Source organism: Peromyscus eremicus, chromosome 6 (genome assembly GCF_949786415.1).
Source record: "Peromyscus eremicus chromosome 6, PerEre_H2_v1, whole genome shotgun sequence".
NCBI lineage: Eukaryota > Metazoa > Chordata > Mammalia > Rodentia > Cricetidae > Peromyscus > Peromyscus eremicus.
In genome coordinates, this window is record NC_081421.1 from 75,531,148 (window position 1) to 75,545,955 (window position 14,808).

The 14,808-nt window shown below is 46.7% G+C and overlaps 1 protein-coding gene across 1 annotated transcript in view; it reads left to right on the plus strand.

Annotated features, from left to right (window-relative positions):
• Positions 1–14,808, plus strand: part of Casq2 (calsequestrin 2) — a 65,334-nt gene that overhangs the window by 35,719 nt on the left and 14,807 nt on the right. Inside the window, exons 5-7 of the mRNA XM_059265969.1 lie at positions 1,540–1,613; positions 7,665–7,795; positions 9,105–9,150. Of these exons, the coding sequence (XP_059121952.1) occupies positions 1,540–1,613; positions 7,665–7,795; positions 9,105–9,150 (251 nt within the window). The remainder of the gene's footprint in view (positions 1–1,539; positions 1,614–7,664; positions 7,796–9,104; positions 9,151–14,808) is intronic.

Below are 14,808 nucleotides of genomic sequence, written 5' to 3' on the forward strand. Positions count from 1 at the left end.
GTCACCTGCCTGGTTTTATTATGTGGGTTCAGGGGACTGAACCCCAGACTGGAATCCTTGAGTTTGTCAGGCAGCCACTTAACTGAGATGTTTCCTCAGTCTTGTGGCTCCTTAAAGCCAGTGCCCTCCTCAGGCCCAGAGTCACTTGACAGTAGTGTGCTGGTCTCCCTTACCTGGGCATTGCTGAGCCAGCATTATTGTAAAATCATCTATGACCGAATCTTATACAAGGCTGCCTAATTCCAGAGCATGAAATCCGACAAAATGGAAAACCGCCAATCTTCTGAAGAGTAAATCCTAGGCTTGGGATTACAGGGTTATAAAATTTACTTATAACAAGTGCCACCATTCCCATCCCTGACTGGAGGCCTGACTCCAGATACCTCATATGCATTCCTGCCCAGGTGTGGTAAAGTGCAGTGTTCTCACATGGGTGTGGCTCCTTCCTTCCGTGACAAATTTGGATAGATGTTTGAACCAGAGTCAAGTATAGGCTTGGTTTAAAATAATCTTAGAGAGTCAGGATTTAAAAGTCTTTTACCTCTTTTTAGCCTTTGAAATTTTCATACATACACACAATGTATTTGATCATATTCACCACTCACCGCCCCCCCCCCAATTCCTCCCAGGGCCCCTTTATTATATCTCATGTTATCAAACTGTCTTCTAAATATTTATATTCAACCAAGTGTGGTGGCACAGGCTTTTAATCCCAGCAACTGGGAGGCAGAGGGAAGTGGATCTCTATGAGTTTGAGGCCAGCCTGGTCTACAGAGTGAGTTCCAGAACAGCGAAGGCTTCATAGTGAGACCCTGTCTCAAAAAATAAATCAGCACAAAACAATAAATAAAAACTTATATTTCTAGATATAGATTTATTCAGCTCCCAGGACTGGTCAGAAGCTTCTCACTGCAGTGGGTAAATGCAAAGTATGAGGGACTGTGGGTGTTCAGTGTAAGAGGGGCATCTCTACCAACCCTGGTCCCCCAAGGTCAGAGAATGCGGTGGAAAGGGAGGCAGAAAGCATGTAAGAGCTGGAGGAGGAAGAGGACGGATGTGAAACAAAACTGCTTCTAAAAATGTAAGGTGCACCTGGGAGCCCTCTTTTGGAGAAGCTCGAAGCACTTCATGGGGTCCTGTCTTTCTGTTAGCTGTAAACACAGTGTGGTAACTCTCCTTCCTACTGTGAACTCATTTATGTAGAAACTGCATCCTCAGTGGGTGCAGTTAGAACTCTATGCATTTGGGTGAAAGGAGGTTTTTGTTTTTTCTTTGATTGGGGTTTTTCCATGTATTTTTTTTAATTTGGGGTTTTTCCGTATATTTTTTTTTCTTCCTCTTCCCCCAGTTTCCCCTATTTCTTGCTTTCTGTTCACAAACCTGTGGGGGAAGAAGGCTTCTTTTGAGTGACTGGATGCCAGTCAATTTCAACGCCAATGATCGTTTTAGATGCTATTCAATAGTTACCTAACACAGTTCTCTCCAAGTGTGCAGTTGGCCTCTTGCAGATGTTTCTTTCTCCCGTGTCCTCTGTCCTAGATTACAAAGCCTTCCAAGAGGCAGCGGAACACTTCCAGCCTTACATCAAGTTCTTTGCCACCTTTGACAAGGGGGTAAGTACCTGAGAAAACCTGATTTAAACACGTTCAGCGGCATCGGCAATTAAAGTTTGAACTCTCCACCATCCTTCTTTGCCTCTTCGTCCAGAAGTGTTAGAAGAGTCTGGGAAACCACTTCTGAGGACATGGTCTCTGTATCCAAGCCTGTAATCCAAAAAGAAGGGCCAACTAATGACTCCAATGTAGTCTAAACTCAAAGGAAGTTTGCCCTCACTGATTGAGGTTCACAATTGGGACAACTTTTGAGCAAAAACGGCAAGATGGGGATAATGACCAATGCTTAAGTGCTTATGATGTGCAGGGATGGGCATTCCCATCTTCTCAAAGGCCTGTACGAGCGGCCAGTATTCTCACTGTACAGAGGGAATAACCAAGGCAGGGAGCGAGAGATGGATTCGATCACAGTCAGTGATGTGTAAACCTGGATGGAGTCCGAGCCTCGGCTGATGTCAAAGATGCTGTTCTGTACAGCTGTGCTCAGCGAAGGACGCCATGGGTGGGGTGTATGGCTGGAGTCCCCCCATTGCTGGCATGCGATATAAGAACTGCTGTTAATGAAAAGACATCTAGACCCAGTGGGAGGGCATGTCACAGCAGTGTGTTGGGCAAGGATGAATGCAGAAGCCCAAGTTGGATCCATCACTGGCCTCTGGTTTTGCTGAGCCAGAGGTGACTAAGAAACTGTAGGTTAAGAGCTCTGAGTGCTGGGGATGTAGCTCAGTTAATATAGCACTTGTCTAACACTCAGCAAGCCCTAGGTTTGATGTCCAACACCGAATCCATAAGCAAGATATTCAAGGTCATCCTCAACTACCCAGGGAGTTCAAAGCCAGCCTGGTTACATGAGACCCCATTGGAAAGAAAAGAACTAATCTAACAGAATCAGCTCAGGTGCTCGTCAACAGAGGAGTCGTTAAAGGAAATGTGGGGCTGGAGAGATGGCCCAGCAGTTAAGAGCAATGGCTGCTCTTCCAAAGGACCCAGGTTTGAGTTCCAGCATTCATAAAGTGGGTCACAATTGTCTGTAACTCCAGTTCCGGGGATTCTGATGTCCTCATTGGCCTCTCTGGGAAGCAGGCACACAAGTAGTGTACAAAACATTCATACACATAAAATAAAAATAAAATCGATAAAATGATATACACATAATGATTTTTTTCAGCCACAAAGAATGAAGTTAAGTTGTTTGCAGGGAAATGTGTGCAATGGAGATCATCTTATGGAGTGAACTGAGTCAGTCTAGGAACATGGTTATCACATTTTCTCTCATGCACAGGTTCTATATTTTATATAGATATACAAAACCTTGTAATTTACATGACATGAAATTAGAGGTAAAACTTTCCTAGGAAAAGGATAAAGGGAGGCAAGGGCAGTGAAGTGTGGAGAGATTATACAGTTGCAAGAAAATGGCCTGATGTAACCCATTATAATTTTTTAAAAAATTAAAGAGAGTTCATATGAAGGGAAGTAAGGAGAGAACCCTGGGCAGGTGGGCTTGGGTAATCACCAAAGCCCTAGTTTTCTGAGTGACAGTCTATGTGAGTTCAGACAGAGTTTGTTCTAAGAAGTGCCTCCAGTCCGCCCAGAGTGTGATTCTGTCCCTGTTCCTATGAAGAAGGGGAGGCCAGCGAACCCCCAAAGCTGCTTTACTACCAACTAAGACAGAGTCCAAGTGCCGCCGCTCACGTGGCCTCATGAGGTTCACACTCTTAGAAAAAAAAAAGCAGTCTCTGCACCTCCCTATGGAACACAGAATGGGGACCAGGCTGACACCACCTGGGACTTGCAACCATTCAGCAGTGGGAGGGGGTGGGATCCAGAAGGCGTGGCTGCAGTCTCAACAGTGTCCAGCAGGGGGCTAAAGAGCTGAAGAGCAGGAAAAGTATTAAAACCCGGGAGGGGGAAGACAGTCCTGTTTGCAAAAGGGCGTCTGTCCATGACAACAGAGAGAAACCCTCAAACAATTGGAGACTGCAACTCTGAGCTTAAACAAAACAACAAAACAAAAAACAGACTTGAAGCTACTGAGGACATTACAAAGCCCGGGAAGAAGCGGCTGTGAGCACGCAGGATCAATTTGGGGCCAGTTTTTCACACATTGAGAAAACATTCAACACAGTGGTCTTCCTTCCCCTCCCCTCCCATGGGTTCATGCATTCATTTAGCAAGTATTTACTGAGTGACTTCTAGGCTTCCAGGACTCAACAGCATCGAGCAAGACATGTGATTGATTGGCCTTGCAGAATTCAGAGTTTAGTGTGAGAGGTGAAGGGGCAGAAAGTTAGTAAAAACCCAGTAATACATCAACGGGGGAATTGTTAACAGGGTGAGAGGATATGGCTGCCGGTGTCGATGTGAAGATCAGTAGTTCTCAACCGCAGTCAATAGATCTCGTTTCCTCTTTTAAAAGTCTTTGTGTGGGCCAACGGGATGGCTCAGCAGTAAAGGTGCTTGCTGTTCAGCCTGATGACCTGGGTTCAGTCCCGGGACCCACATGTGGAAGGAAGGACTTACTCCCATAAGTTGTCCTCTGACCTCCATATACACCCACTTGGCACATGCATGTGTATGCACACACATAAAATAGATATATCTGATATGTAGATGTCATATATATGATAAAGAAATGAAGAGAAGAACCTTAATCTATGGGATTATTCCAAGAAAATTTTAGGGTTGTGACAGGACACAGAGATCTGAATTAGTTTTTGAAATATTTATTTTATTTTAATTATGCTTATGTGTGTTTGTGTGGCGTGTGTGTATATGAGAGATAGAGAGACAGAGACAGAGAGACAGAGAGAGAGAGAGAGTGCAGGAGCCCACAGACGACAGAGGCATCAGATCCCTGTGGGGCTAGAGTTACAGGTGGCTGGGAGCCTCCTAACGCGGGTGCTGGGAACAGATCCAGTCCTCTGTGGAAGCACTGTATACTCATAACTGTTCAGCCATCTTTCTAGCTCTAGGAATCTGAAGCTTAAAACAAAAACGAACTCTTCCCAGGGAACTTTACAGGACTCATAGGTTTGGGACCCACATGGGTCCCTGTGGTGTAGCTCAGGCTATCCTAAAGCTCAGGCCCTGTGAGGAAGTGGTGGGAGAGACAGGCTGGAGTCAACCTTTTGCCCCTGGCAACCTGTGAAGTGTCAGCTCTACAGTCCCACACCACTCTGGCCTGCTCCTCTCCTTCTGCCTGGGGACCAGCATGAAGCCTTAGTCTGTTCTGAGTCACACTGGGGCCTGAAGGAGCTGGTGGAGAAGAGAGGAGAAGGCCCAAGTTCCTGCTCAGCTGATTCCTCACCGCTGACCATGGGACCAGCCTGTTGAACTGCAGCAAAGGCATGAGTCAAAATCCCCAGGCATGCAAATGCCAGGAAAACGTTCCCTGTCCTTTGTAGTTTGCTTGAAAGTGCCAAAACTTATTCCAAGTAAAGGAAAAAAGAAAATCGTGGGCAATTTCATTTTTTTGGAACTCTCTGATATGAACTCTCTGAGAGTACCTTGCATCATTATGTAATTGTGGCACCCGTGAGCCAGGTTTTGCTAGAGTCTTGCCCTAGACACAGAAGGCCCTGCTAAATCCTTACAAACTGAGTTCAGTTTGTAAATACATTGGCCAGTCAACCCTCCTTCAGTCCTTGCTACCCAAGATGCAATTATGCAAGGCTGGAAGAAAGAGAAGTACAGGAGAACCAAGGAGGTAGTGAGGGAGGAAAGGGCCAAGAGACTGTAGAAATCTTAGGTTCTTCCAGACCAAAACATAAGGCCTCCTCAACAATCCAACGTTACATTCATACACTTAATGTTGCAGACCCAGGCAGTGGCATCCGGGGACCAGAGACTCTGTGCACAGGCACATGTACACACACAGGCATTCGCATGCTGCTGGACATGTGCTTCTGACCAGCTCTCACCTTCAGGAGGTCATAACTACTTCCCCTGATGTACGATGAATTAATGAGAACTAATGACAGAAAGACAAAGAAAGAGCTCAGAATGTAGGCTACCAATGTAGTGTTTACAGAATATCTACAGGTTCCTTTTTTTACACGGTCAAGAAGAAGGGAATCCTCAAAAGGAACGGAGGTTGGAACACGGGAAACTAGACAGAGTGCTTTCTTTAGCCTCTAGGTGTAGATCGTGGCCCTGCCCTTCTGTCCTGATGAATTGCTCACCCAAATTGTTCGTACGTAAGACAGAGCAGAGTGCCGCCTCTGTCCACGTTCAAAGCGAGCGCTGCACAATGCAACCACCCTAAGGCCCTTTGCGGCTCTGGCCAGCAAGTAGTAAGCAGGCTTTGTGCTCCATAGTATTACGGTTTTGTTCATATTAATCATCTCTCATCCCCTGGAAGAAAGCCTGGTTCTTAGAACATAGAGTGAGTGAGTGGAGTGAGTGAGAGTGAGTGAGTGAGTGAGTGAGTGAGTGAGTGAACCCAGAGAGCAGGGTCTGGCATTTTCAAGCTTGTTGTGCCCAGGCAGGCTTGCAAAGGACTGTGTCAATACAGGCCCTGGTCTGTTTGCTCCTCCACCCCCACAGACCCCTGCCTCATCACTGTGTGGTTCACATTGCACCTGCCCCGAGAGGAGGCAGTCAAGTGGAAGGAAAACTCCACCCCTCCTGCCTTTCTGACCGACTATCTGTCTCTCCCCCCACCCCCAACCCCAGTGCTGGGGATTAAACCTCACAGTATTGCACTTGATCATCCTCAGCCACCTTTTTAACTTTTTACCTTGAGACAAGATCTTCATAAGTGAGACTAGCCTTGAACTCACCCGAGTTTACTCTGATGCTGAATTTGTTATTCTCCTGCCTCAGCCTCCCCAGTGCTGGGGTCATGGGCTTACACCAAGGCCCAGCCTGACTGTAGCTCTTTCTGTGGCCTCTTGGCTTCCACCCTGCATAGGATGTTGGAATTAAAGCTTGTCTTTTAGAATCTAGTGACCCAGAATTATTAGCAAGTGATGATGCTTGTGGACGTAAGTGTTTCCACAGAATAGGCCTCCTTGTGCAAGAGTTTATGTAACACCCGCCCTTCCCCCCATTAGTCCCAATCCATGGGTTACTGGGTCATTGTGTTGGGGTTACTACCACAAGGTGCCAGCTCCTAGGCAATGCTTTGCAGTTTCAAGGGAGCCACTGTTCTGTCCTGTGCTTTCTTGGACCACGGCTCTGCGCTAGACAATGGCATTTGGCTTCCAATGGAGCCTTTCACATTCCAGGCCTCTCAAAGCATGTCACAATGAGGAGGCCCTGAGCTCAGCAACTTTGCAGAAAAACACAGCAACCATTCTGTCCTGACAATGCACTGGCGTGTGGCCCCCTTAACAAGAGAGAAAAATCTGTCAGACTACGGGCGCTTTCTTCGAGCTCAGTTATAGGGTGAGCCACTCATCCTGGCTCCCTAGGAACAATCCACACTTTAGCACTGCAAGTCCTTTGTCCCAGGAAGCCTTTCCTTCCTAGGCAAAGCAGGATGACTAGTTGTCTTAGAGATGGACAGTTCTCAGGGCCCGACAAAACACCTAGCAAGCTTGGTACAGAGACAGAGCCCTAGTGTGCTTCAGCTTAACTAGCAATTCAAGCTTATAAGCAGATCAAGGACAGGTGAATGGATTGGCTTTTGATTCCATGAACCTGTGTACTCTAATGGTTTCCACCAATTGCCCTCCCCATCCAAATTAGTTCAGTTAAAGCCACCCTGTGAGCGTGTTCTCTTACCATCTGCTCGCTCCTCCAGCCCTGGCAAACACAGCCAAGGGAAGATAACCATGTACTTACATTCTCCATTTGTTATTCCAACTGCTCCTCATCATGCTTATTCTCCAGATGAGTCTTTTTCTATTGAACCTGCTTTGATGGCAGATCAAGTCCAGCCCAGACTAGAAGCGATAGAGTCCCTGCTACTTCAGTGTTTAAGTTGAAATTGCCCATAAGCTCTCACGTTGGTACCAGAGAGCACAAGCACCCCCTCTGGGGGAGGTAGCCCACGGCTACTCCAGGCTCGTGTTCAAATGAATGACTGATCTCTACCTGTTACAGGTGGCAAAGAAGTTGTCCTTGAAGATGAACGAAGTTGGCTTCTATGAGCCGTTTATGGACGAGCCCAGTGTCATCCCTAACAAACCGTACACAGAAGAGGAGCTTGTGGAGTTTGTGAAGGAGCATCAAAGGTACCTGAGATGACATGTAGGGGATGGGGAGGAGTCTGGGTAATGGGCAAGAGCCTCTCCGTGTTGACAGTCCAGAGTCACCCAGAGCAAGAACCTAGAATAAGACACCCAGTAGCACAGAACTGGCCAAGGTGGCGCTGTCAGTCATTGACAGTATCAAGGCTGTCACCACTTCTGAACGAGGCTCTACATTTGCAGTAGGGTTAGACCACTGCCTTCTAGTTGGTACCCCCACCCGACCCCCATCCACCCCAAGTCAGAGTAAGATATGAATGAAACTACACTTATAATGACAACTTCCTGTATGGGGAGCAACATTCCTGGTGCCTTATGGGAAGAACATCGGCCACTCTCCACCCTTATGGAGTTGTTATTCTCCCAATGTCTTGGACAGCACGGTAAGAGTGAGTAATTAAATAAAATAACCTGGGACAGTTCTACACATTCCACAGACAACTTCCGGGACAAGGATATTTGCTAGGACTCAGTATCTCCAGCAGGGATCCACAGAAGTGTTCACTGCAGAACCACATAGTAAATATTTACACAGTTCTGGGGTCAAATGGCCTTTGTCGCAGCTGTTCAGCTCTGGGCTTGGAGCACGTAAACAGCCCATGCTCGTGTGTAAACAAATGGGTGTGGCAGTGTCCCAGGCAGGGTCTAGTTACACAAACAAGAGGCTTTGGCCTGGTCTGGCCCACCAGCTGGAGTGCTCTGCCTCTTCTCGGGAGGGAGGAGCCACCTGGGAACATGGGTCACGGTAGTGGACCCCCTGTTTCACCTTTTCCTCCCTCCCTGGCATGGACAAATGTGTTCAGTGAGCCTGATGCGCCATGACCCCTGTACCTAGACAGTCTGTCCCTGCAGAAAGACAATGCGAGGCGGGGCCAACGTGACGTTTACTGTTGTTAGTTTTGATGGATGACCCTAATGATAAAATCTGGCATTCTGCACTGGAATAATTGTTGTCTGCCCCATTTCCTTGCTCAGGATTGCCTCTGGGCTCTCAGGAGTGGTCCCTATCTATGAGGAGGGGACACTGGGAAGGTGCTGTCTCTGTTCCCTCTAACCCATCCCCTTGTACTTGGGGTGCCTTGGATCTAACGGGTCTGTGACTAGGCTGAGTGGTTTGGGCCTAGTTCTCTCCTGACTCAGCAGGTGGAAAAGCTCTGCTTCCTTGGGGCAGAGATGGATTCAGGGCTCCTCGGGCTCAAGCAGATGAATCAGTGTTTCATTTGCATAGAGCTGAGACTCAGTTTCTACTATGGCAATCCCTACTCAAGGAAGCTCCCCTCCCCTTTTTTTTCAGACCCACGCTACGTCGCTTGCGCCCAGAGGACATGTTTGAAACATGGGTAAGGAAATGGCAAAGCCTTGTGATGTGTGTCCCTCAAGAAAGACACCCTCTGAATACCAAGTCTTATTGACCAGGGTGGACATCTAGAGAGTAAAGTATTGGGAACATGGATGGTTTCATACTCATATAAAGCCCAGGTGTCCAGTATGACCCTTTTGGGTACTGTTCTCTAAGTGATACTGCACAAATTCATTTCCCTTAGTGGTTGGTTCCCATTCATGTGCCACCAGCTGGGTCAGGCAGCCTATTGGAAGAACCCTAGTCTACAAAGTTGTAGAAACCTGGATTCAAGTCCAGTATCTGCCATTGAGTATTCTTGTGTCTATATCTTGTCATGTTGTCATGGGGACTTTTTGTGAGGACAAGTGAGATGGGGTGTTCAGGACATGGCAGACACTTGGTTAATAAGTATCTCTAAATAATAAATACCTTGGTTAATAAATATCTTGTCTCTAAAAATACTACAGACAAAACTAAAGACAACTAGAGACACCAGAAGATGGAGATGTCAGCCCCTCCTCTAGGTCTGTGTCATAGACTGTTAGGTGGCTCAAACAGATCATTGACAGGCTTTGGGGGTACATCCCACTCCCACCTCAGCTCTACTCGGGGTCTATGGACAAAAACCAAGCAGAGTCTGGGGGATGTTTTCTAGGCCATTGCTCGTATTTCACTTAGAACTGCCAGCTCTCTGACGTAGGACAAATACCATTTTAGCCCATTTTACATAGAGAAAAACTATGATCATCCTAGGTTAATTACTCAAGGACACATAACTAATAAGCATTAGTTCTTGGGATGCAAGGCTATCTGGACCCATATCTCATGTTTTCTCCAGTATCCCTCCCTAAAGTGGCCATGTCCCCACAGGCTACCACTGTGGTATTGGGCATTAAAATGGAAACATTTATTTACTTAAAACTTTAACTCATAGTTGGGCATCATGATTGAACAGGGAGTAACTTGACACTCCCAGCATTGAACTTGCTACAGTTTCTGAAGGCAAACATTCAGTGAACTAACCTTTAAAGGGCTTGTTACTGAACATAAAGGAATAGCAAATGCCTGTAACGTTGTCCAGACTTCTGACATTCCGACGTGATGGCCTCTAGAAAGATTAGCCTCCAGAATCACATGATCAAATTAAAAAAGAAAATCAAAAGTAAAACAAACCAAAAAGGCAGAACACTCCCCCCAAAAATAAATCTCATAATATTTCAAGTAAGTTTACGGTTTTGGTCTCGGGCCTCATTCATAGCTGTACGTGTTCCCGAGTGGCGGGTGGGCTGCAAGGTGGACAAGCAAACATTCCCTTTAAAAACTGGTTTTACTTTAAAATAATTTCAGATTTATAAAATGATGTGAAAAATCTATTATCTCTTCACTCAGAGTCCTCAAATGTTGATATTTTACCACCTCATTTTTTTTCTCTCTCTTCTCATATATAAATATGTTCATATGCAAATACATATATATACATATATTTCTGTGCTATTTGAGAATTCTGTAGCTGATACAAAAATTTCCCAAATATTTCAAGTGTTTTTCTCTCATAGTCATAGTGATTAAAATCTAGAAATCACTGAAGGCAAGCCTGGTCTATAAAACGAGTTCCAGGACAGCCAGAACAGCTACACAGAGAAACCCTGTCTCGACAAACAAAACAATCCAGAAGTCAATATTCATCTAACTGTATAGACCTTACTCAAATCGGCCAGGAGTCCCATTAGTATCCTTTATTGCAAAAGAACGCCTTTTTTTTTTTTTTTTTTTTTTTTTACAGTGGCCCGGGATCTAATGCAGATCCTGACACTTGAACTTGGCTCTTCTATTTCTCCATTGCCCTTGAACCTACAACAGGTTCCCAGTCTTTCTTCAGAACATGAAATACCATTTTAAAGTGAGAACACTTACTGCTTTTCCTCATCTCTGGTGTCTTCAGTCCTTCTTTTCTTTATCCCTGAGGCTCTGGGAAGGGAGAGAACAGAACTGCAGAAATATTCCCACTCCAGGACTCTCCTCTCTGACACCATATCACACCCAACACCGGGATCCCCACTGCTGTGTCCCCTCCCTGCTCCTGAGCCTAGGAGCTCCTGAAATCCTCCCCTCCCAGCACAGGCAGAGGTGGGAAGAATGTGTTTGCCTGGCCCTGCTGGGACCAACTCTCAGCTTTCTTTTTACTCAATAAGTTTAATCGAAATAGAGAAGGGAGCTAGAACGGTTCATTCCTTCCCAACACTGCAGTCTGCACTGGTCACATGATTTGGGCAACCCTCCTCCAAGTCCTCAAATAGGGAAAAAGGTAGCACAGGTCATCTAGGGCCATCTTTGCATTTTTGAAAAGGAAAAGCAGACACCAGTTGGTCAGAAGGGTCTTCTCCCCCGGGCCCTGTACCCAAGCTAGGGGGCACTGCTCCAAAGAGCAGCATCTCCGTGGGTCACTTGTCCACAAGAAGTTATACTGTAGATAGTGCAGAAAGGGACCGGTTCACGGACTTAAAAGTCTTCACTTCCAGCCGTTCTTGCTGACATTGCAAGACAATTGCACAAGACAGGAAAGCGAGCTGGGCTAAAGCACAGTTTACCTTTAGCTCTCAGCTGTGCAGGTTTTTAAGCTAGCAGCCCACACAAAGCCGTACAATGCCTTACCATGGAAGAAGATGGTGGCTAGTGATATTTGCTGTGTGGAAATCCGAGGGGAACCCACTGTTTCTAGTGTTCAGAGAACTTGGGGGTGAGGGAGCCTATCCAGACTTAGTGCTGGCTTGTCACTCTGCTGAGGCTCTCTCCCACTGCTTGGGGGGGGGGGTGTGAGGGAGTGGGGGGTGGGGTGGCTTAGCTAGTTAAGGCAGTAGCAGCACAGGCCTGGGAACCTGCCTTCAGCCCCCAGAACCCACATAAAACTGACTCCACAGAGTTGTTCTCTGACCTCCACATGCATGCTGTGACATGCTTCCTTCCCCACATCATGCTCACGCAATAATAATGATAATAACAATAATAATAATTCATAAATAAGCCAATAATAATAACAATAACAATAATAGTAATTTCAACATCCACAACCCAAAGCCAGGACATCCATTGTAAGGCAGGAACAGACAAAAAGCTGAGGAATCTCCAGGAGCATGTTGACTAGTGGGGTCCACATCCCCTGCTTATTGGGGTCCGGTGCACGGCCACTGTATTACAGGCCCCTTTTAGCCTCTTTAACCATGTTCCTAGCATGCAGCAGTGACGGGATTCCTCATAGACATTGCTTTGCCATTCGCTGTCGGTACTGTGGTCTATATGTGCATCTCACACTCAAATTCATGTTTTGGAAACCTGATGTTAAATGTGGGGCCTTTGGAGGGTGAGAAGTCACCATGACGTAGCTGTCATAGTTGGGATTGCCCTTATGAAAGTAGCCCCAAGTTGGGCATGGTGAATCATGCATGTACTCCCAGAAGGAGCCTAATAAGTTTGAGGCCAGCCTGGGCTACATAGTGAGCTCAGGGTCAGCTGGGGCTGCATAAGGAGTTGCTATCGAGGGTGGGTTGTCGGAGAGGGGCGGGAGGAAGGAAGAGAGGGATCTGTGATTGGTATGTAAAATGGAAAAAAAAATTCTTAATAAAAAAAGTTGCTATCTAAAAAAAAAGGACCAAAGACCAAAGAATAAGAAGCCTTGTTCGACACTGAATTCCTTGCTGAGGGCACCTTGGACTTCCCACCCCTGGAACAGTGAGAAACAAGTCTCCCTGATTCCTGTTGTTGATCAGCTACCCAGCTTATGAGCCTTTGTCATGCCAGACAGGGGGAACTAACACAGAGGATCTTTGGGCTGGACAGAACCAATCAGTCCCACTGAGGTTACCGCTATCTGTGGCTTTAGATAAGTCGTTGTGATTTTTTTTGTTGTTGTTGTTTTGTTTTTTTGACACAGGGTTTCTCTGTAGCTTTGGTGCCTGTCCTGGATCTCACTCTGTAGACCAGGCTGGCCTCGAACTCACAAAGATCCGCCTGGCTCTGCCTCCCAAGTGCTGGGATTAAAGGTATGCACCACCACTGCCCGGCTGTCATTGTGATTCTTTAAGAACTGAATAGGAATATGATGTGCATTTGACTCACAGGTTTGCACGTGGATTCTTCTTCACCAGTTTATTGAGGAAGATTCCCAGCATCCAGCACAGCCTGCCCACATCTCCACAGGTGTTCGATACAGGCTCATGCCCCTGAATGCCTGAGATGCTTGGAAAGAGGCCCCTCTGTCCCTCTGACAGTGCTCACCCAGGGCCCATCTCAGTTCAAGGCAGTGACAGCCCTACTTGGAGCAGCCTGTCAGAAAATGAATATGGATTCTTAATTCTGAAACCAATTTCCAAGTGCACTCTAGAAGGGGAGGCAGAAATGAAGCCTGCTTCACGGAGTTATGGGTGCTCAATTCCAGCTGATGGCAGGCGACAGAGACATGGGGCCGCCTAATGAGACCTGACCGGGGTAGTCTGTCTGGCAATAATAGCAAATGTACAACAGTGAACTTCAGACTCTCCTTCTGGTCACTGTCGGGTTTTCCTAATAACCTGGTGCACACACATATCTATCTGTAACATTCAATTCCCCGGAGAATCTGACCAACGCAGAGCCCACTCTCTTGTTTTTAATAATAATATTTTCTATTTAATCTATCTTTGAATTTTTGGAGGTTTTGTTCATCCCAAACTCAGAGGGGAAAAATTAGCATTTAGATAGGATTGCAGCAGCATTAAAAGCAATCGAAATGGAGACGGGGATGGGGGCTTGGGTCCCCCACCCCCGTAGGATGACTCTGATAGGACACAAGGGTTCCCAGTGAGTCTCTCTTGTGTGTCAGCTGTCATCAGCATGCACTGGGCTTTATTTCTCCGCCTCATAGCATGGAGTCTCCAGAAGGTCTCATTTCTTAAACAAGAGGCTGCTCCACACCCTCGCTCTTCCTTCTCCAGTAAATAATCAACACAAAGGCGGTACAGGCAGGTGGACTTCCTGTCCCAGATGGGCAACTATGAAATGCTCTTTGCTTTCTGGCATGTTCCCTGGTTTACTTTCCCTGCTCTGGCACCCCCTCCTTAGTGACATCATAAAACCTCCACAGTACCAAATTCCGAACTCTCCTTGGGGCCTCTCACACTCATAGAAACGTTCCTGTTGGGGGCTGGGAAGGTGGCTCAGGGGTTAAGAGCATTTGCTGTTCTTGCAGACGACCTGAGTTTGGTTCCCAGCACGTTCATCAGGCCACTTACAGCCACCTGTGCCTCTAATTTCAGGGGATCTAACACCCTCTTCCGGCCTCCTTGGACACCATGCACTCCTGTGGTGGCCTTCCTGAATTGCTCCATGGGCTCTGCTTCTCCAACCAGAGACACTGGTTGAATCTTCCTTTCTTGTGTGAGCACCAGAGACCCAAGTCCTAGTTGAGCTGAGGGTTCTTTCCTGCTCTAGGCAGGGGATCAGGATCTGCCAGCCATGCTCCGGAGTCCCTGTCATCTGGTCCATCCTTGATGATATCTCCTGGAGGGGAACTTCAAAACTGTCACATTCGCAGAACTGTCTTGAAACTATTAAATTCGCTAGAGCTGTTTCCAGAGTGTTGTTGCCTTGGAGCCTCTGATAAGCCAGACTTACACTCTTAACG